Source organism: Oryx dammah, unplaced genomic scaffold (genome assembly GCF_014754425.2).
Source record: "Oryx dammah isolate SB20612 unplaced genomic scaffold, SCBI_Odam_1.1 HiC_scaffold_8, whole genome shotgun sequence".
Lineage (NCBI taxonomy): Eukaryota > Metazoa > Chordata > Mammalia > Artiodactyla > Bovidae > Oryx > Oryx dammah.
Genome location: NW_024070192.1, coordinates 17,211,143 through 17,233,508, shown reverse-complemented (window position 1 = coordinate 17,233,508; position 22,366 = coordinate 17,211,143). Strand labels below are relative to the sequence as shown.

At 45.9% G+C, this 22,366-nt stretch overlaps 1 protein-coding gene across 2 annotated transcripts; it reads right to left on the bottom strand.

The window, feature by feature from the left end:
* Nucleotides 1–927: 927 nt before the first annotated feature.
* Nucleotides 928–21,684, bottom strand: GOSR2 (golgi SNAP receptor complex member 2). Of its 2 annotated transcripts, XM_040245082.1 has the most exons (6): nucleotides 21,579–21,684; nucleotides 13,191–13,255; nucleotides 11,511–11,619; nucleotides 10,396–10,528; nucleotides 7,347–7,487; nucleotides 928–3,715 (listed from the first exon to the last, which is right to left on the bottom strand). In XM_040245082.1, the coding sequence occupies exons 1-6, from the start codon at nucleotides 21,605–21,607 to the stop codon at nucleotides 3,554–3,556; spliced, it is 639 nt and encodes a 212-aa protein (XP_040101016.1). In that variant the 5' UTR covers nucleotides 21,608–21,684; the 3' UTR covers nucleotides 928–3,553. The 2 variants fall into 2 exon arrangements, with proteins under 2 accessions (XP_040101016.1, XP_040101018.1); XM_040245084.1 differs by lacking the exon at nucleotides 7,347–7,487 and having other exon boundaries at nucleotides 21,579–21,673.
* Nucleotides 21,685–22,366: the final 682 nt, after the last annotated feature.

Here is a 22,366-nt window from a genome sequence, read left to right as displayed (position 1 = left end):
ATTAGAAAAATATTTCAGAGCAGAGAACCTGCCACGTAAGGTGCACCAAATGTGCTACAGCTCTTTACCCAGGCTGCCCCAGTCTCCTGCACCATGTTCCGAGCATGGGAGGCAGACAGGCAGGCGCCATGGTCATGTGCTTGGGCTATGAAGTCGGAGAAGCCGGTTCCTCCAGGACTCCTTGTGGGGCTTTGTGAAAGTCACTGAAGCTCAGCCTCTTGATCTGCACAAATGGAAGGACTCAACCTAACTGGTAAGGTTTGTGAAGATTACACGGGTGACCCAGAAACTAACCATGTTCAACTTACAATAAGGGCCACAGGGAAGCAAGCAGTCATCAAGGTCTAGGCCCTCCTCTGAGCAAGTATGACACCCTACCCCTCAACAGACTAAAACAGGCCATGCCTCTCTCCTCGCTGTGCCTCCTGGGCCTCCAGGCCAAGTCAGGGACCCCTCAGAGCCTTCCTGTGGGGTTTCACAACTTGCACAAGTATCCTTTTCTTGGCAATGACATTCTGCTGACTTGTTCCTAGTTTTCACTTCTTTATTCACTTAGTTATTTTCTCTAACTCTCCTCAAATCTTTCCTGGAATAAGACAGAAACCAATTAAGACTTTATTTGGGACCTGGTAAGTTTGCTTTCCACTCACATATGCTGAATTAGTTCAGCAAGTTTTCAAATGCTCTAGTCTTTAAGAGAAAAGCTTCTAAGACACACATCAGAATAACTTTAGAGATATAAAAATATTCTAATTCAGAAGGTCCAAGGTAGGCCTGAGTAATCTGTAATTTTTTAAAAGTTCCCCCGCTGCTACTAAGGCAACCAACCCCAACTTTGGTCTCGGAACAGTGCTTTGGAATCTCTGGCTTGAGAGAAAAAGGGGGCCATTAGTTATAAAGATGAATGTCAAACTCCTTTACAAAATGTCATTTTCTAAATAAAATAAATGGCAACTTTATTCAATTGATGTGTTTCAAAAATAAGGAGCGTAAAGCCAAATTTGCAAGTCAAACCCATTTAAACTCATCAGGGTGAAGGTCTTAAGAGAAAACCCAGCAGTGAAGCCTTCTATAAAATCAAGACTCTCCTACTTACTTGGTCTTGGGGCTTTTCTTAAGATGATCACACCTGGAGTAAACATCCGTGGAATGAAAGTTATTTCCAAGTTTCTGGACAATCCACCTCTCTTAAACCACAACAGGAACACCAAAATTCTTTACAAGATCCCAGAGGCTGCTGCTGGAGCTTATGTTAAGAATTCACCCCATCTCCACTAGAGGGCGCTCCTTCCCTGCTCTGGGACCCTTCCCTGTACTCGGGACTGTGGAGACAGAGCACCCAGTTAGGCACAAGTGTGCTTCTCCTATCACTGAAAGCCAAGCATGGGAGGACATGAGGGCTCAGCGCCCCAGGACCTTACGACATACGGCGGCTGCTGTTCCTTACCCCGCAGCAGTGAAGACCCACAAACTCTCTCCTCCATTTGTATTACAAAGCAGGAAGAATGGCACTGAAGGTGCAGACCTTACTTCTGGTTCATTGAGGCCAACAATCACTTGTGAAGGCCGAGTGTGGAAATACACCGGTGTACACTGCAAACAGATGTCACGTCAGCCACCAGAGGGCAGAGGGTGGGGGGAGCTTCTGCCTCCCCTGAGTTCAAGTCCAAATGGCTCAGCTGCTCCTTGAATATCTTCCAAAGTGCACCGTCTGGTGGGATCCTCGAGTGCCCAGGCTCACAGCCAAGTCTGTGCAGTTTAAAGACCCATTTTGTGGACTGGTAAGAAGCCTGTGCCAGGTCCCTGGGATGACAGGGGTGCTGACGTGAAGGACATTTCACACTGGGCCTCCCCACGTCACAGGTAGGTCAGAAGATGCACCCACCCCTGTCTGTCCACCAGGCCAGTCTTCACGCTGGTAGGGCCCTCAGCCTTTTATGAAGGGACTCTGATCAGAGTCCCCTTTCCTTGGAAACCCAGGGCCTGTTTAGCCCAGACGAGCAGGAGCAATGGAGATCCAACCAAAAGTGTGAAATCAGTACCCAGAAAACTCATTTAAAAATCTGTGACAATTAAGAAACCTTTCTCCAAAAGGGATCTATGCCACAGATGTACCTGAAAAGACAATACTGCTACAGAGACAGGTGGAGGGTAAAAAAGGGAGGTGGACGAGAACACACAGAAAAGAGAAAAGAGGAGGGAAAGGTGACAGAAGATAGTCCAAATGACAAGCAACAAAGACAGGAAGAAGCTAGGGCAAGATGTTCAAAGGCGGGGTTAATACCGACCAGGTTCATAGTTCCTCTGGGAAATTCTGAGTGATATTTCTGTCTTGCCCTACTGGGCCTATGGCTGGGAGGGCCTGTGATAGATGAAAAAATATGCTAACCAGGTCTTTCTGGTATTTTCACTGATTACTGTCTTTGAACAGACTGGCTTTACAATTTTGCAACACGTTGGGTATTGGTACAGCCTTAATCCAGGGTTGGTCAGAGAAGGAAAAAGGTGCTGGTCCCTTAAAAGAGAGTCTTACAAGGACATACACACCAGGAGCATCCCTAGGGTGGCATCTGCCCTCACTGGCTGGACAGAATGGGGGCTTGACTGGCAGCTGCTAATATATTTCAAGAAAGGGAAAACAGTCTATTATTAATTAGAGATGCTAAAACTCGAGATGAGACTGCAATAGACCAATCACTAACCTCTGTTCACAGCTACTTTCTAAGGGGCAAAGGCCCAGGCTCTAGTCTTAAAAGTCAACTGTTCTATTAACTGCTGAAAACAAATCAGTGACTAGGGTCTTCAGTTTCAAGACAGACCAGGGAGTAACAGTGGCCTTACTTTATAAAGGAGAACACCCAGCGACCGTGATGTGGAAAATCTTACTTGCTGTCAGCAACAGTGCCCATGCCTCTGCTTCCTCTAGGTGGCGGCTTCCGGGTAAGGATGACAAGTATTAGCAGTCAGCCATCTGCAGATCATCTGGGGGTGGGGGGTTGGGGTGGGCACAGTGGCTAGTAGCAAGAGCATATGAATCCACCTACTATAGTGAGTGTAGAGAAAGTAGGCCCCTTTCCCCCTCCTGTCTGCTTCTCTTCCAGACTACCTACTAGGAGTCAGAAAGGGTGGAGGACGACAGAGCACGGAGTCTTGTCTGCAAGCTTGAGTAGCTTCCCAGGCGCGTATCAGCTACAAGGACAAAACCGCCAAGGCCACTCTCTTCCTCCCCTTTTCCTCCTCCTCCCTCACCCTGGCTTCACTTCCTTCCCGCAGTGAGAGCGAGTGAGCGTGAGCAAGAGAACTGGTACTTCCTTCATTTCCTAAGCACCACGCGTCTTGGCAGCATGAGCTTTCCCTCCAAGATGTCACAAGAAACAGAGGTCTGAAACTCCCACCAGGCCACAGGTCACAATTATTTCCGAGGGCTCTTCACAGTTAAGATGGGGACACACATTCCAGAGGGCAGCCCCGGGGCCCCCTCTCTTTCGCGCACACACACTCACGCCCACTCTCACGCCCTGGGACCGGCATTCAGCCGCGGGGCCTGGCCGGCTCAGGTCAGGTACTGCACCACGAGAAACATGACCACACAGGTGAGCAGCATCCCACCGATCATGAAGTACTTGTCCTGGAAGGCCCTCTTCTCGATGAGCCGCATCACCGTGTTAGACAGGCCGAGCATGTTGGCGATGTCAAGGATCTTCTTCTGGGTCCCCTGGGGCAGACAAGAGGAGAACGAAAAACCGTGATCACCTCCTTGTGCCAAGGGTGGGTGAATGTCATCATGAACTGCGATGGACCAACAGTCTCTCGGTCATGCCCAAAGTATACAAGCAGCAGCAACCAGACATAGATCAGGCTCCTTCAATCAAGGTCGCAGAGCAAAACAAGGGGGACAGGAAAGTCTTTTCCACAAACGTGCTGGAACAAATGGTTGGATAATGGGCATCTTGTGCACAGAGCATATATACACACACATACATAAACGTGGGCTTCCCTTGTAGCTCAGTCGGTAAAGAATCTGCCTGCAGTGCAAAAGACCCGGGTTCAATCCCTGGGTGGGGAAGATCCCCAGGAGAAGGAAATGGCAACCCACCCCAGTATCTTTGCCTGGAAAATCCCATGGACTGAGGAGCCTGATGGGCTGCTGTCCATGGGGTTGCAAAGAGTCGGGCAACCCCGACTCTTGAAGTGAGAGACTAACACTTCACTTTATATGTGTATGTCCAAATGTATAATACATAAGAACGTGTATTAAAAAATGACCATTGCTTCATATTATACACAAAAATTTCATCATAAAGTTAAACACACAAGCTAAAACTATAAGCTTCTAGAAGAAAACAGGAGAATATCCCCAAACCGGAAATAATCCAGGTGCATATCAACAAGAGGATGGATTTACAATGTATGTTCTGTGCACGATGGGATACTGATGCACAATAAAAAGGACCCGACGACACCATGTAATGACATGAAAGAGCCTGGAACACTCCTGAGAGGAAGCAGGCACACACGCAGGAGTAATGTGAACATCTACATTAAGTTCAGTAACAGTCAAAACTAATTTATGATGAAATAACAAGAGTGGTTGCCTAGGGGTGTGGCGCGGGGTGGGGGGCAGGAGCAGACTAACCTGGAAAGGGTACAAGAGCTTTTTCAGGGGTGATAAAAATGGTCTATGTCTCGACAGCAGGGAGAGTTACAAAGGTGTATGTGGGCATTTGTCAAAACTCCATGATCTGTACACCTCACTGTATGCACATCATACCTCCACAAAGAAGTTCTAAATTAGAATATTTTATATTTAAAAAGAAAAAATGGGCTTCCCTGGTGGCTCAGATGGTAAGAATTGGCCTGCAATACGGGAGACCAGGATTTGATCCTGGGGCCGGGAAGATGCTCTGGAAAAGGAAATGGCAACCCACTCTAGTAATCTTGTCCATGGACAGAGAAGCCTGGTGAACCAGTCCATGGGGTTGCAAAGAGTCGGACACGACTGAGCAGCTAACACTTTCACTTTTCACATTAAAAAATAAAAGGCAACATCAAAGAAACTTTTTCTCTGCTCCCTGGCTCTAAGATGCTTGCTATCAGTCTGTGCACGCTGTAGAGTAGACACCTCAGGAACTCTGCTGAGCAGAGCCTATGTCCACGTTCAGGAGAGGGTCTGAAGCAGGCAAGGCGGAACCAGAGAAACACAGCTGCCAGACCCCAGCACCACAACCTGAAACCCCACATATACATGTCACCAGCCACCACCCAAAACAAAAGGGTATTTTATTCCTAAACCAACAGTCCATACCACCCAGGCTGCCCTTTCTCCCTGCTTTCTAATTTTCATTTTTAAGCATATTCAATTTTATATGAAGTAACAGATGAATGCTGGGTGGACCTCAACTTACTTACACGTCACCCATTGTATTTGTATGGAGGCATCTAACCTAAGGTCCCATGTCTACTTAAGTGAACACAGTATCAGGCAACTGAGAGAAGAGTCTCTCAGGTCAAACTTCATCTCTGCCAGAGGAGGTCAGAGACATGTTTTCGCCACAACAGTGATGATCAGCATTAGACTCTCACTCAAGACTCTGCTTAGCTATGAAAGAAGAGATTATTCAAATATCAACTTCAAAAATCACTGGAAAGTTAACATACATCTCAAAAACACTACTCATTTTCTACCACAAATTTCCCCAATCAAGGTCTGGCTCCTTCATGCTTCCTATGTTCTTTTCAAATGGTTTAGGCAGAAGCTTGCCTGACAGAAGTGGGGCAGGTAGAAGGAATCAGTACAGCAGATCTGCAGAGGAAACAGATCAGAAACTTCACACTCCAACCCCTGACTGCCCACCTGCCAGGCTTCCCAGTGCTTTATCTCTGGGGACAGCGTAGGGCAGAAGTTGTTTGGGCTCTTTGGTGACACCAGACTTCGGTAGGAAGCTGACATCTGCTTTAACAATAAGCCCTGAGCCCTACCAGGTCGACGTTGAGTGTTGAGGCTATGAGTCTCATCCTAAAAAAGAGTTTGACTGTTTTTCTGAGATATGGGGAGGAAGCCAGCAGCTTTCTGAAGAAAGGGAGGATTAACCCTCATGTATTAGCTTAGACTGGGGTACCCTAATGGCGCAGTGGGTAAAGAATCCGCCTGCAATACAGGAGACAGAGGAGATGCGGGTTCGATCCCTGGGTTGGGAAGATCCCCTGGAGGAGGAAATGAGGAAATGACAACCCACTCTGGTATTCTTGCCCGAAAAAAAACTGTGGACAGAGGAAACTGGTGGGCCACAGTTCATGGGGTCACAAAGAGTCAGACAGGACTGAGCAACACACACACACACACACATCAGCTTAGATGACTGCAGGTGGCTGTCCTGCAAGGGGGTGCCCGTGGAGCTGTCAGAGACCACGCTTCCAGACTGTCTGAAGTGCTGCGGCCATCAGCAAGATAAGTGTCACTCGAGGCCTGCCTGACCTCCTCCCAGGTAAAGGTGGTAGGCGATGCTCAGAAACATACTAAAGTCCTACAGAGCTGACAGGCTCGACATGGTCCAACAAAAACGAAGATAAAGCTCACACTTCCGAGTGACTGCTTCTCATAGCTCAGGCGCTGGGAGGGCTCTGTGCACAAGGGACCACACCCTGATAACAGGCACAGTTCACACCCCATTATCCACCAGGGTTGATACAGGAAAAGGGCTGAGGCTGAAACATCATGACTGACATCAGAGACTGTGTAATGTTTCTGTAAACCACTCCCTAGGGGTCTGAGTCTCAGCCAATGGGGCAGGGTTTCTAGGAATACCTGTTACTAAAGAGAATGAAGCAGAGTCACTGGGGGGTCACTAGCCTGTGCTCCAGAAGCCACTGCCAATCCACCTGGGCAGCCCTAAGACCCTCCCCTGGGGGGGCTTCAGCTGCTGCAAGACAGAGGTCTCGGCCCACCACAGGGGCTGCACGGAAAACACCCAAGAGTGAGTGAGACGCCAAGTAAAGCCGTGTCTTCCTTCTTCCGAGGGTGAATTCTATCACGTAATTTCTTGGCCCATTACTGCTTCCTCTCACAGCGGCAGTCACTTTCTGTTCAGTTCAGGAAATGGAAAAACACCTGGATACTGAGAGATGCCACATTATGGTTCACTATAAACACAGTAAATACCTACTGGCAAAGGGAATTCGGCTACTTTTGGACTCAAGCAAAAAGGATCCCAAACTCAAAGGCTCTGTCTCACCATCACAGCATCACAGTTCAGGGCTACGTGACCAAAAGGTAAATGCAGGTTCCACACTGCTGGCTAAAGTCAAAACACAAGGCCTTCTCCCTGTCCCCCCGAAAGGGCCCCCACCTTCAGGGTCACTCTCTGGGCCCTCAGTCCCTCCAGAATACTGTGCCCGCCTCCAATGAGGTCATCCATGCCGTGGTGAATTTTCTGGAGGGAGGAGTTAAACTGCAGTGATTCATCCATTGGTATGGTGGTGTCAGAGTCCTGTGAAAGAAACGCAGGCACTTGATTAATGTTGCTGCTGCTCAGCTCCTGGTATCCCCACCTCAACTGATCACTCTGCCTCTTGGTCAAGCTCAAGCTGGAAGAACTGCCAGAGGAAATGGTTCAAGAATCAAAGGAACCTGACGGAGACTAAAAAGCAAAGCGGAGATCTGGGGCAGCCTCTGTTCACTGAGAGGAAGTACAATTCTCAGACTTCTCTGTCTCCAAATGGGTTCCACCACACAAGTCTGTTCATCCCTGCCTCCTCTGCATCATTCCCTCAACTCAGGAAAAATTTTTTTATTTTACTTTTTGATGTGGACCATTTTTAAAGTCTTTTATTGAATTTGTTATAATATTGCTTGTTTCATGCTTTGGTTTTTTGGCCATGGGGCATGAGGGATCTTAGCTCCCAATGAGGGATCGAACTTACTCCCACTGCACTGGAAGGCAAAGTCTTAACCACTGGACCCCCAGGAAGTCCTGGAAATACTACACTCCCTAGGCTTCTCCTAAAGGTTGTCTCTAACTCCTTACTAACCTGCCTTCTTCGGATTGTTCCTTTACCTGGCTTCCCCTTGGTGCAGTGGGAGGTTTGCTTTTGTCCTTTGGTTATTTTATCTGTAGCTTATTCCTCCCTCCGATTAGACAGACTGACTACGGAGAGCAGAGACTGGTTTCTATTAAAGGCCCAACAGTGTTCACAATGGGACTATCCACCTGAGCAGGGAAGAAAACTCTGTAAAATTGAAGGGAGGAAAGAACTAATACTGGTCAGTGCTTTCCACTTTGCAAACTCTTCATGCTAAGCTCGCTCAGGCCCCACTCTAAGCTTATGCTGTAGTTAGGGTATTATCCTTGTTTTAGATGAAGAAACAGAAGCCCAGAGACGTGGAGTGACTTGCGTAAGACCCCGCCAGTGAGACGTCCAGAGGGGCACAAATCCCCGTGCTGGGTAACTGTCCTGTAGGGAGAAACATCAAAACCAATGCCAGCGCTCCACTTTCACCCTGCAAGCAGGAAGGACACAGACGCATGGCATGGCCGGTCACTGCCCTGTCCTCTCTCCAGTTCCCTGACCCTTACAAACCCTTCTGCCAAGCAGTATCACTTTTACCACTTTCTGTCATCATGAAGAAGTTCAACCACCTTTTCTTCGCTGCTCAAGTTCACAATCTTTTTTCAGGTATATATTTTCAATCCCCACGCTGCTAACATGGGAGTTTCTCAGGAGTAGGAGTCAAGGTTTTTAATTTAAACACACTTTATTTTCAGCACCTTAAATAGCATCCTGCACAAGCTGATGCTTGGTGGGTGAAGACCCCAGTGTTTGGGTACCTGATAGATGTTATTTCTCAGAAAAATGTACTATAGCTCATGATCATAAAAAGACCAGGAAGAAGTTCATTCAGCCAGATAATTTTTATTAAGGGCCCACTGTACGCACAGCATCACACTAGGCTGGTAAGATGTTAAGTAATTTGGAGCCATCATCCCTGGCCTAAAAAAGCCCTATAGCCAATGCCACAGCTATCAAAAGCCCACACAGCACCTTAGATGTGTTATATAGCTCCCTACTCTTTTGAAAAGAGGCTCTGCTCACTGACCAACACATATTTGTTGACCTTGTGAATTGTTAATCATTACTACTTGACTGCTTACATCAGAGAAACCAAACTATGCAGGCATATTCTGAAGCACCTGGGGAAATTTATTGCACGTGTGGACACAGCAAAGAAGGTTCACCATCTTCAAAGTGGGACCTGATTTGAATTCTGAGGATGGGCTTAGAAAGCGTAAGTCCACTTTAGAAAATGAACCTCTGTAAGAAAACAAAAAACCAACCAAAGAAAAAGCCCCTGAGACCCACCTTATTTAGTGGAATACATTATGGAGGATACAGGAAAAGCCAGTAATGTTCTATAGCCACGTGTGAGAAATGATCCCATTTAGACCAAAGGACAGGGACATGGGTATCCTAGGAAATCAAACATGCAAACCAACAGGCAACTTTCAAACGGGCTCAAGTCAAGTAGTCCCTCTAAAACGAACTATCTGTTAACAAATCCCTCCTAACTGCCGCTCAGACTAGGGGCAAAAGCATTTTAATGCGTTAAACACTGGAACTACACACACATACACACACACACTGCTGCTGCTGCTGCTGCTAAGTTGCTTCAGTCGTGTCCAACTCTGTGTGACCCCACAGACGGCAGCCCACCAGGCTCGCCCGTCCCTAGGATTCTCCAGGCAAGAACACTGGAGTGGGTTGCCATTGCCTTCTCCAAGGCATGAAAGTGAAAAGTGAAAGGGAAGTCGCTCAGTCGTGTCTGACTCTTCGAAACCCCATGGACTGCAGCCCACCAGGCTCCTCCGTCCCTGAGATTTTCCAGGCAAGAGTACTGGAGTGAGGTGCCATCTCCTTCTCCACATACACACACACTAGCAAGGGACAAAAACATTTTAACACATCCAACACTGGAACTGCACACACGCGCGTGCACACATACACACACAGAGACATTGCCTGAAGGCAGCTTTGAAATGCTGCCCTCACTACAAATCGTCTAAGTTCTAATTATCCTTCTTGATCTGATCAGGAAAATGTTTCCACCATGGGAAAGTCCACTTCTCTGCATCGACCAGTCAAACCAGGTAATTTTCACCTCTGCCTATTCCCTCAATTTAACGACTTCCTCTGAGGGTTTTTGTGACAGAAAAAGAGATGCAAGCAGTGTTTAGGTCTAGTCTCCATGGCAACGCAGAGTCAGCCATCACTTCCAGTTGCTCTCCTCCCATCCCATCGGTCTGCTTCAGGACCCCCCAGAGGGCTCCTGTCAAGAGTCCTGAGCTCCAGCTCCGACCAACCGCCCAGTCCCTGCCAATCCCGCCGAGGCACCGGGCTTACGTTTGTGGTGAAGGTGCGAGACAGAAGCTCCTCTCGCTGTCTCTCCTGCTGTTCCCGTGCATACCGCCGGTGCTGGAAATTTCGAAGAGCAGTCTGCAAGTGTTGGACGTCGTACTTTAACTGGTCGACACGGCTGGAATTGACAGAAATATTAAATTGCAGGAGCCCAGAGGAGCACAACTGGAGGTTGCTGGACTTTGTCTTCAAGGAGAAAGACAATTCCTTACTTCCCCCGTACCCCTCCATGCTATCCACCCACCCCCGGCCCCAAATAATCTGATTTGATCAATGATGTTGAAAGTAAAAAGGGAGCCTGTAGTTAAATCAGGATGGTAGCAAATGAGATTCCAGCAGCTTTCCTTAACTATCTGCTGGTCTCTGATTCTGGATGCATGACGGAACAGGTGACAGGAAGCAGGTTCGATGACCTTTTCCTGACCTTCTAGGGATTATATTGCTCTCCTGGAAGAAGCCCAAGGCATCTGTGGAGTAGAGCATCAATGAAGTTTCATAAACATTTTGGAAAGAGAGGCTGGGGTGGAGGTGGTGAGAGTGGTTTCACTTTAATTTCATGTGGGTGTATCAAACATTAGATCAGTATTTCATTACAGACACACTGACTGGAGTGATTAAGAGCAAGATAATTTAACCCAAGAATGAAGTGGGAATCAAAAAACAGAGTGAGACTCCCTGGTGGCATCAGGTTTCAAGTGGCCATGGGTCTGGTCAGAAAAACAGTGCTGGGGGCAAAATTTCAAAACGATACCAACAAGGAGAGGAGACACCAGGCTTCTGAGCTGCTAACCTCACCGGGTTTTTATTCTTTAACTGAAGTAGAGGTGATGTACAATATTACATAAGTTACAGGTATACAATAGGGTGATTCACAAGTTTTAAAGGTTATAATCTATTTACAGTTACTATAAAATATTGGCTATATTTCCTGTGGTGTACAACACAGGCTTTTCATTCTGAGGGAAAATCATGCAAATAGAACTGTCGTCTTTAAGGGGACTTTATCTTTGCATAGTCTCAGTTGTTCAACGTGTAAATGGATTTTCAGAATATCTGATGACCTATCTGGGAGCAAGGCCTGGCAGGGTCAGAGCACTCACAGTTTGGCATTCTGTCTTTTGTGGGGGGGCTCCTTGCTAGACAAAATCTCCAGACGCTCTAGTTGGCTGAATATTTGGTCTATGCTTGCTTGGATTTCATTTTCTACTACTGCACAAAAGAAAAAAAAGAATAATTACTAGAAAAGAGACAGTGAACTTAAATTAAGAAAAATGCACTGATGAGAACAGAAAAAAAATCAAATTATACTAAGTGACTTTCTAAATGTTTTTAAATATATACATATATATACATATATACATATATATACACACACGTATATATAGGTGTTAATGCCATAACAATGTTATTTAAAAAAAAAAACCTAAAGATAAATCTATAGAAATAAATTTCCTGACTTTGAAAATAAAATGAACATTCAACGATTGCCCAAATAAATATTTTCAGCAAAATGCAGTATTTTCTGATATAGAATGAGGCCTCTTTTCCTTTGAGATTATTCTCAGATATGGGTTATAAATAACTAGTAAAAAAAAGACTGCCAAATGAATCCTCTACAGAAAATAATGAGGTTAAAAAAAAAAAGCACACAGGGAAAAGATTAGTAGGTGAAAAACAGAGACGCATTCCCTTAAGAATAGGTAGGCCGATGGTGGAGTCACCAGAATAGACAAAATACCAATAGGGAAGGCCCACAAAAGAATCCACAGAGGTAATAATATGATAAATACAGTCATTTTCCTCAGCCCCTTTACTAAACAGTCAAAGTGACCTCTTTTCCATTTCTAATCATGTATCAGTGAGATTGCTGGAAAGCCAGAGTCGACGGTCAGAAGCTAAACTGTGCACAGAAAAAGGCATCCAGACTGCCTTGTGTCCAATAAGGAAGTGACAGTAGAGACAGAAGTGCCACCTGCTTAGAGGAACCCAGAGTTAACAACAGCTCAGAAGGCAGGGCATGGGGCTGAGAGAAGAGGTGCTCAGGAGCAGCAGAAAGCAGACGTGAGAAAACAGGAGAACGGGCCCAGCGCCAGCGCAGGAGCGAGAGGAGACCACCGCGGCGGTGGTGGGAGGGGCCCGCGGGGTCTGTGTGATGGACTCAGAAAAAGCGCCTTTTCTTTTTCTTTTGGCCACGCCACGTCGGCATGTGGGATCTTAGTTCCCTGACCAGGGATTGAACCTGTACCCCCCTGCGTTGGAAACATGGCGTCTTAACCAAGGGAAGTTTCAGGACTTTTTCTCATAACAGAAAAGAAACTAAAGCACAAATAGCAGCACTCTTCTCAAAAGAAATCATGGTGTGGGAACTGAACTAATTAATATTGCCCTTCGTTTCTGAATAATCCTCCTAGAAAGCTGCAGAATTCTCAGCTCAAGAAGAAACGCCCAGTTCCAGTTAAACATCTCCAAATCTTTATGGACCCCATTCCTCCACGGACAGGGTAATGAGATTAAGACAGATGGAGGCAAGTATTCCCACTCCCATCGGGCCCTGTCAGGCTGAGTGGAGGGGTGATGGGGGATAAGACTTGTGGGATCCCAGAGGGCGCGGCCAGGGAAACCAGTGACTTTGCCATAGGGTTTTTCTGTCCACCCTCACAAGAGAACTCATTCCACGCTGACTCCTTCAGCCCCAGAGGCAGAAACACAGTCAGGAAACCCAGCCCATTAGCAGCGTGTCATCAGAGACAGGACTCTGGTCTCCGTAGTTAATTACTCACAGTGCAGAGCCTGCTTGTCTGCCGTCTCCAGGCGTCCCATGTGAGACTGGATTTCATGGACATGCCTATCAAAGGGAGAGGGAGGAAATGAGTGAGACATGCGTAATCAACAGTGCTTCGGTCAGGAAAGACAATTTTTCTAATGCCAGCGTAGAACTGATCTAAATGGACAGTGTCGCTGAACTGTGAAATTTGTATGTGGCACTTCAGGTCACATGTTTTGGCACGGTTTCTAATATTTTAACATTAAATATTAATAACAAGGCAGACAAGCGGCATTTAGTGAGTGCTCACTGCATCTGAGACGTTCTGCAAGGTCAAAAACCCTATGAGGAAAGGACTATTATCACCCTCTTTTTGTAAATAAGACAACCAAAGTCCAGAAAGGTTATGTAACTTGTTCAAGGTCACACACCAAGTGATAAACCTCGATGTGGACCCGGCCAATCCCACTCTCTGTTCTTTGACCCAATGTGCTGAGCGCTGCTCTGTACTAGAGAGAGTCAAAGGGCAAGAGAGATAGAATTCTTGTCCTTGAGAAACAGTATAATTAGGAACGACAGGCCAGATAGACGCGAAAAGTCCCAAGAAGATTTAAGAGAACACTAACACGCACAAGCATAAACAAAAAGAAAGATCTGAGCAGCAGTGCTCTGCAAAGGCAAAGAAAACAGAAGACTGAGCTGGGGGCAGCTCTGTGGGCAAAGGGAGTTCAAAATGTGACTTGGTGAAGGAAAATGTGGAGAAAACGATGTGCAAAAATGCCTGCAAGGCCTGTTATGTGGGTGACCAGCAGGCTGGCCTGCCTGAGAGTTGGGGTCAGAGAGAAAGGCAGGAGGCGGATTAGTGGGAGGGAGCCATCAGAGGAAGGCCCAGAGAAACAGGGATCTCCTGTTTGGTAACCCTCCTTCCTTGGCAATAGGAGACAATTTGGAAACGCAGCACTGTACCTGGGCCCTCTGGCCGGTCCTGACACCAGGCCCAGGGAAATTCCCGATAGCTTCCCAGGGCTTGGCCAAAGTCACCCTCCGAGTCCTTCTGAGCAGTCCTCTGTGATAAATCCTGGGGATGTTTTCATCCTACTCCAAAAACCGCCTCCTGGGGCTTCTGGTCTCTTCACAGAGAGTCACAGGAGGGGGCCTATGAGCTCTTCTATCATCTCCAAGCCTTGAAGAAATGTTAGCAACCATCCTCCACCATGAGCATCACAAACTGTGACCCCAAATTTACCAACGCAAGCCAGGAGCCTAAATTTGGCTTGAACTTGCCTCGAGTCTTTTCCAGGGCTTCCCTACGGTCTCAAAACATGACCCATGGCTCCAGAAGCAAGGGCAGACCCTCAGAGGTTCCTGGGCAAGACCCAAGGTCCTGACAGACAACCAGAAATCACTCCTAGAGTCTGAGGGATGAGGTGGCTACCTCAGGAAGGTAAGTCCAGATGCTTTAGAATGGAGACACATGGAGATATGGAGGCAGGTGTAGGACAGCAACTTGAAGAAACTGGTATCTGGATCAGGAAACGATGAAAACAGCTAGAGAGCACTGAATGGCAGTGCTGATGGAAAAGAGAACAAGGACTTTCCTGAAGGCCTGATGTGGGCAATGAGGCAAATTTCTAATGGAAGCAGGAAAGGAAGGGACTACAATAGATGCTAACGGCTCAGTTCCTTAACCATGACACCCTGTATAACGCACAAAGGTAAACTCAAGGCATGCATATTATGACTTCAGGTTAAAGACAAAACCCCAAACTACCCCAAACCCCACAAATCACAAAAGAAAAGACTGATAGATCTGACCACATTAAAAAACAAAAACAAAACCTTTTTACACCAAAGGCACATCTGGAAAAAAAAAAAAAAGGGAGAGGCTGGAAGCCACCTGCAGCAGATAACAAAGGAATATGTTTGAATGTATAAGGAACTACTACAAATAGGAAAAATAAAATGAAACCGTTTTTAAAATGGGCAAAGGGCAACTGAGAGAAAAGGAAATCCAAATGGACAAAAAATATATGAAGAAACACTCTTCTAGTAATCAGGAAAATGCATATTGAAAGTAATAACATCACATTTCTCCCGTGTGATTGACACATATTTTAAACTTTAAGGATGAGGGACCCCTGGCAGGCGTAACAATGGTACCCAAGGGATCCTGGGGAAGATTTCCAGGTTCTATCACAGGACTGCCTTTGGCTCTGTGTTCTGTTCTGGTATTTTTTTAAAAAATCAACTTACGGCTATGAAATCTGCACAAAATTCTACGCTCCAGTGACTGGTTAGGATATTGAAACACAAAGCAAATATGAACGTTCTTCATTTAGACTGTGGTGTTGGAGAACACTCTTGAGAGTCCCTTGGACTGCAAGGAGATCCAACCAGTCCATTCTAAAGGAGATCAGTCTTGGGTGTTCATTGGAAGGACTGATGTTGAAGCTGAAACTCCAATACTTTGGCCACCTGATGCAAAGAGCTGACTCATTTGAAAAGACCTTGATGCTGGGAAAGATTGAGGGCGGGAGAAGGGGACGATAGAGGATGAGATGGTTGGATGGCATCACCAACTCAATGGACATGGGTTTGGGTAAACTCCGGGAGTTGGAGGTAGACAGGGAGGCCTGACGTGCTGTGATTCATGGGATTGCAAAGAGTCGGACACGACTTAGCGACTGAACTGAACTGAATACAATAAAATTTGTCGAGGATAAAAAGCGTTTTAAGATTTTCTTTAAAAAAATCAAATGCACAACAAATGGCATTCAGGTTTGGGTCATTTGCTAAAGAAACCCTACCAAGTCAAGATTTCCCCCAGTGGGAGATGAGCAAGATGACTGGGAAAGTTTAGAAGTCAAGCTGCAAAGAGGAACAGCCAAAAGAGCTAGTGATAATGATCCTTTGAGAAAAGAAAGGAAAAAACAACTAAATTAAAATGGGGCAGCTGGGGCTCTTCAAGTATCTAGAGATGACAGGAAGAGGAGTGGGCTTGTTCTCTGTTGCTCCTTAAGGGAGTGCGTGCATGCGTGCTCAGTTACTTTAGTCGTGTCTAACTCTCTGTGATCCAATGGACTATAGCCTGCCATGCTTCCCTGTCTGTGAGATTTCCCAGGCAAGAATACTGGAATGGGTTACCATGCCCTCCTCCAGGGGATCTCCCTGACCTAGGGATTGAACCCAGATCTCCTGCACTGCAGGCAGATTCTTTACCACTGAGCCACCGGGGAAGCCCCCCCCGCCCTTAAGGGAGCCCCAGAACCAAAGGGTACAAATTTCAAGATGACAGATGTCAGTTGAACACGGGGAAAAAACGAGAACAAACTCTCGAAGAAGAGGGAAAAAAAGGACTCTGGCGTGTTTACACACAGAATACATGAACTGTCTTGGGCTTTATAAAGGGTCTTCCTGACCAAAGTGAATTGAAATGGAAGATCTTGCCAGGCACTTTCAATTTTTAAATTCCACCACAGCAGCAGGAGAGATGATGTCAATACCCAGGAAACCCTATAACCACTCATCAGCTAGTTTTTACTATTTTCTAAGTGAAAATGGATATTAAATTGCAGCGAAACATGACTTTTCCCAACCAATCTCTTTTTGCTATACATGAACTAGAAGAGATAAGAGCCAATAAAGTCATACCAATCTCCACATGCCAGGCCTGAGGAAATAAATGAAAACAACAGAGCAAGGATGAATGGCATTGCGAGAACTACTATATGCAAAGTGGCAAATCTGTTTTACATGGAACTGGGAATCCAGACAACACATTTGAAGCCAATAAGGAACAGCTGATATGCAAATCTGACACAGGAATGTGGACACTAGAAATCAGAAGTCATAGCCCTGACTAGTGTGGGGTTCATGGTGGGAGTGGGTGAAAACATAGCCAAGCAGAGACCCTGTAGCAAATAAACAATTGTCAATGTTGCTGAGTTTAAAAAAAAAAAAAAAAAGACTGTAGATCTAGGAGGAAATTTTTAAAAAATAAAGCTTACTTGTTTACTTGGCTGCGTCGAGTCTTGGTTGCATGGGCTCACAGACCTTCCAGTTATGCAGTGTGGGCTTAGCTGCTCCACAGCAAGGGGCATCTTAGTTCCCCAACCAGAGATCGAACCCACATCCCCGGCATTGCAAGGCAGACTCTAAACCATTGGACCACCAGGGAGCTCCCTAGGAAGAATTTTAAAACAGAACTGCTTTTTAAAAGTCCATGGAGGGACTTTCCTGGTATTTCAGTGGCTAAGATGCCACGCTCCCCAATGCAGGAGGCCGGAGTTCGATCCCTGGCCAGGGAACTAGACCCCACATGCCGCAACTAAGAGTTCATATGCCACAACTAAGAGTTTATATGCAGCAACGAAGGTCGAAGAGCCCATGTGCACAACCAAATTTAAAAAAAAAATTTTTTTTAAGTCCATGGAACCACCCGACCCCCATCATATAAACCCACTTTGCACACATACTGTTTCTGCCTAACTTGAGCAGGAAACAGGGTTTTAGAGTTAAAAGATGTGAGTTGAAGTTAAAGTTCCACTATGCAGTAGCTGAGGGGCACTGAATAAGTTCACTTAATTCCTTGGTGCCTTAGTGTTCTCAACTCTAAAATGGGGCACTGATAATCATAATTATTTAAGGGGTCTTAGATCCAAAGGCAATATGAAACTGCTGCGGTAAACCACACAGCACCCTAGCGAAGTCTGTTGTTTTTACTTTGCTTGGTTTATTTAAAAGTAGCGGAACCATCTGGGCACTTTCACCTCACCCACTTTGCCTTCACTATATTTAGCCTCTCATCAGAAGGCAAAATCAAAAAAAAAAAAGAAAGGAAAAACTGGTCTTGAGATAAGGTAACAGTCTTTAAACCCAGCTGTTCATCAAAATCACCTGGAGAGCTTGTTAAAAATAGAGCTTCTTGTGCTCGAAACCTATTGAATCAGAATCTCTAGTGATAATAAGGTCCAGGGCACTGAATGATCCTGGACAAATATGGGCACCTTTACAAGCACTGGGATCTCAAAAATAGAAGCTTGGCTATTAGCTCCTCTATAAAGTTCACCCTAACACAGTATTATTTAAGTGTAAAATGTTTACCCTGCTTTTCATCTGTTTTTTTCCCCCAGTGTTCAGGCATTTTCAAGATAAATGCAACTTTAAAATGCTGATGTAATTCCAATGTACTTTCAGGGACTCAGCAAGAGATAACCACAAACTGGGTTCAAAGTTCCAGTAAAATTAATATGCTGTTACTATTGTATCAGTTCAGCTGCAATCATTAATTTCTGCAACTCCAAAAGTCAACTGCAGATACACACAGGATTCTGTTTCCTTTTTAAGACAATCACCAGTGTTATGGAACTAAAAGGAGACTTACAGTGTAATCAGCCCCAAACTTTTATTTTATAGGTGAGGAAAACAAGGTGATGAGGTCTAGAACCAGAATCTTTAGTCCTGTTTCAGTTCTTGAGGGGAAAGGAGGCAGATCAGAACACACTGCACCACTAATAAAAATCGTAATGATGATGATGAATATACTGCAGCACAAACCAAAGTCAATTTCCGGAGGGCAGGGCTGTACTGTCTGCACTGGGAACAGTGCCTAACAGAGCAGGTGGTCCATCAATATTCACCGAAGAAACGAATGACTACATAGTAGAAGGCCTAGCAGTGGCTGGTCAAATCTTGTCCCTTGTCTGTTTTTGTAAATCACATCCATTTGTTTACATAGTCTAAAGGCTGCTTGTGCACTAATAATAGCTGAGCTGAATAGCTGCCACAGAGACCATATGGCCTGTAAGACCTAAAATACTTACTATCTGGCTCTTGACAGGAAAAGTTGGTGAGCTCTGCTATAGAGTCTAAGGGTCTACAGAGCTTGAGGGTAGGTTGTTGGAGGCCTGCATAGGTAAGGAGTTCATCTATGCTCCACAAATCTTGTTTGGGACACCGTTTAGAATTCCTCCTCTAAGCTGACATATAACTGAGCTTCTGAGTTTACTCTGTGATCAGCTACCTGCTGCACCAGTAACAGGCAGCATAAGACACTGTGAACAAAATTATTCTTTAAAATAACCTGGGTTGCAAGCTCCTTAGGACTATCCTTTAACCAAATTAGCTAATCAGATGAGACTGTACACAAGATCAATTTCAAAGCACTACTCAGTCCACTGAGCCTGGTTATTGTAAAAGATCTGCCCTTTCTTAGTAACATGGGCATAATTTCCTGTTTCATTTCTTTTCCAATTGACTCACAGATCCAGTTTTTAAAGTCCCTTGTCTGTTTTTGTCCCTTGTCTGTCCTTCCTATAATTTTTACATGAGAATAGGGCTCATATAACAGTGTAAGACCAATTCTGTCATTTCAATACTATTACAAAGTAGGCTGGAGAAGGCAATGGCACCCCACTCCAGTACTCTTGCCTGGAAAATCCCATGGACGGAGGAGCCTGGTGGGCTGCAGTCCATGGGGTCGCTGAGAGTTGGACACGACTGAGCGACTTCACTCTCACTTTTCACTTTCCTGCACTGGAGAAGGAAATGGCAACCCACTCCTGTGTTCTTGCCTGGAGAATCCCAGGGACGGGGGAACCTGGTGGGCTGCTGTCTATGGGGTCGCACAGAGTTGGACATGACTGAAGCGACTTAGCAGCAGCAGCAGCACGAACTAGGCTCTCCATTTTCACCTGCCCAAACCAAACGCTGAATCAATAAAGTAAAAGGAAGTAGAAAATGAAACAGTAACTTAATGAAACACAAAAGTAGAAAATGAAACAAGAGGATAATCTCCCTTATTCTAGTGCTCTGAAGTATTTCTTTTATTGTGAATTCATTAAGAGAGGTGGGTTCCCATTTTCTTTCTTCCCCAGGCCTTGGGGGTGTGATTTCAAGAATTTTCATCAGCACAAAACTACACTGTAAGTTGAAAGGTGTCAGAACAGGACAGGGATAAGTAGGTATATATTCCGAAAAAATCTGAAAAGAGAGACTCATACAGACATTTGTACACCAGTGTTCTCAGCAGTATTATTCACAACAGTCAAAAGGTGGAACCAACCCAAGTGCCCATCAGTAGAGAAATGTTTACCAAAACTCGTGTGTGTGTGTGTGCGTGCGTGCGTGCGTGTGTGTAACTCTGCAAAAGAATATTATCCAGGCATAAAAGGAGCAACAGATACACGCTATGACACAGATGAACCTTGGAAACCTTAATAAGGCAGACATGAAAGGACAAATATATTATTCCACTATATGAGATATCTAGATGTCTAGAACAGGAAAATTCACAAACAGAAAGTAGAACAGGTTACCAGGGACCTGGGGAGAATTGGGGAAGTACTGCTTAATGGGTACATGAGTTTCTGTTTGGGATAACGAAAAAGTTCAGGAAATAGATAACAATGGTTACACAACACTGTGAATGTACTTAATGCCACTGAGATGTATGCTTAGAAATGAGTATCATTTTAAACAGTAAATTACACAATACTGGTAACTTAATTCAAAAATAAATAGTTAGCTTTAAAAAGGTAAACTTCATGTTATTTACGTTTGACCATAATAAAAGATAACTCCTAAAAAATTTCCCCCCAAACAGGATAGGTATGATCTTATTTCCCTATTCAATTATATATCTCGGCAAGCTCCAAAAACACAGGGCAGTTTGAATAAGGAACACTACCAAGGAATTTTATGAGAAGCTAAAACAAAATTCAACTTCCTTAAAGGTAACCTGGAACCAGATATTCTGAGCAATTTCTTTTATCAGAAAAATATGGTCTTTTAGTGTACCCCGAAATCAGAATAAAAGAGAAAATAAAAATCACAGCCTAGTAGCAACAGGTTTGGGCCAATCAAAAGTAAGGACTAATATCATTTAGGGGCTGTGAGTCATTAATTAAACGTTTTCTGACGACCTTAGACCAGTGATGGATCCTTCTAAGTTGCTTAAGGAGATCCTGTTGGTAACGTTCATTTACCTTCCATCTCATGGTACCCCATGTTAGACCTTTTTTCGAACACCCTGGCTCTCCAACTAAACCGTAAATGCCTACGTGCAGGGGCCCTCAGTCCCCACCGGTTCTAATCCGGACTACAGAGTTGGCTGGAGTTGGACAATGTGACTTTCCCTTCACCTAGTCTACCCAACAGCTAGTCACGGCCTTGGAGATCCCGGAAGGCATTCGGCCCAATGTCGCCGGGCACCAGGTCGGACCCTCCGGCCGCCGCAGACCTGGGCATCCCGGCAAAAGACTGAGCCCTTCCGAGCTGGTCCCACGGCAGCGCCCGGACGGAAGGACTAGGCCTCCATTCTGGCAGACGACCGAGGCCCCAGCCCAGAGGACTAGGGCTCGCCCAGCCTGGCTTCGTCCCAGCCCGTGCCCGCCGCGTCCCTCACTTGTGCGTTTGCTGGTACAGCGGCTCCATGTTGCCGGCCCCGCCGGGTCCCGCTCCGGCTTCCACGGAACACGTCCTCACAGCCTCCCTTCCGGCTTCCGGTCGCAGGACCCTCCTCCCCTGCCCGCTAGGGCTGTCCCAACGCGCGCCACCCTGGTGGCGCCTGCGAGAAAGGAGAAAGGGAACGAGTAAGGAGGCCTGAAGAAGGCTAAGTGTAATCAGAGGTTCTGCTTCAGATGAGGGACGAGGAAGTATAGGTTTTGGCAAGAGACTGTCTGCAGCATCGAGTCAGGCATTGGTAAGGGCAGTCGCAGTGTATCGGCCTGGGGTCCTCAGAGCAAGGTTGGAGGTCAGCGAACCACAGCTTTTCTTTGCTGGAGACAGGCTTGGGGGTTGCTGCTTGGCTTCGCGTTAAACTATTTAATTATGTGTCTGGAGATTTCTCTCTTCGCTGGAGTCTCTGGTGCAAGCATCTGCTGTCTCGCCCCCCAACTATCGCCTGTCTCGCCTCCCCCCCCCCCCCATTCATCTAATAAAACCCAGAGTAAATGAGCGGTTACCATGTATGACATATGCTGTGGGGCAAACCGGTTCTTCTTGTCTTCAAAGAGGTCTCGGTATAGGAAAGGAAATAAGATGTGTGCACAAATAAACGTCTAAGGGTAGACGGTCTAAAGACATCAAGCGAGTTAGAGTCGGCTCCAATGGGAGATTCAGGAAAGACAACGTAGGAGGTGACATTTGAGTTAGGACTTGAAGGATTTGGACACTTGAAGGATTCGGACACCA

Bases quoted from the DNA above. Each gene is read 5' to 3' on its own strand.
- GOSR2 (XM_040245082.1), bottom strand. From the start codon at position 21,607: ATGGAGCCGCTGTACCAGCAAACGCACAA. The intron at 11,620-13,190 runs GTGAGTAATTAA...TCTTTTGTGCAG, and splicing joins AGACAAGCAGGCTCTGCACT to TAGTAGAAAATGAAATCCAA. The intron at 10,529-11,510 runs GTGAGTGCTCTG...TGTCAATTCCAG, and splicing joins AAAAGACAGAATGCCAAACT to CCGTGTCGACCAGTTAAAGT.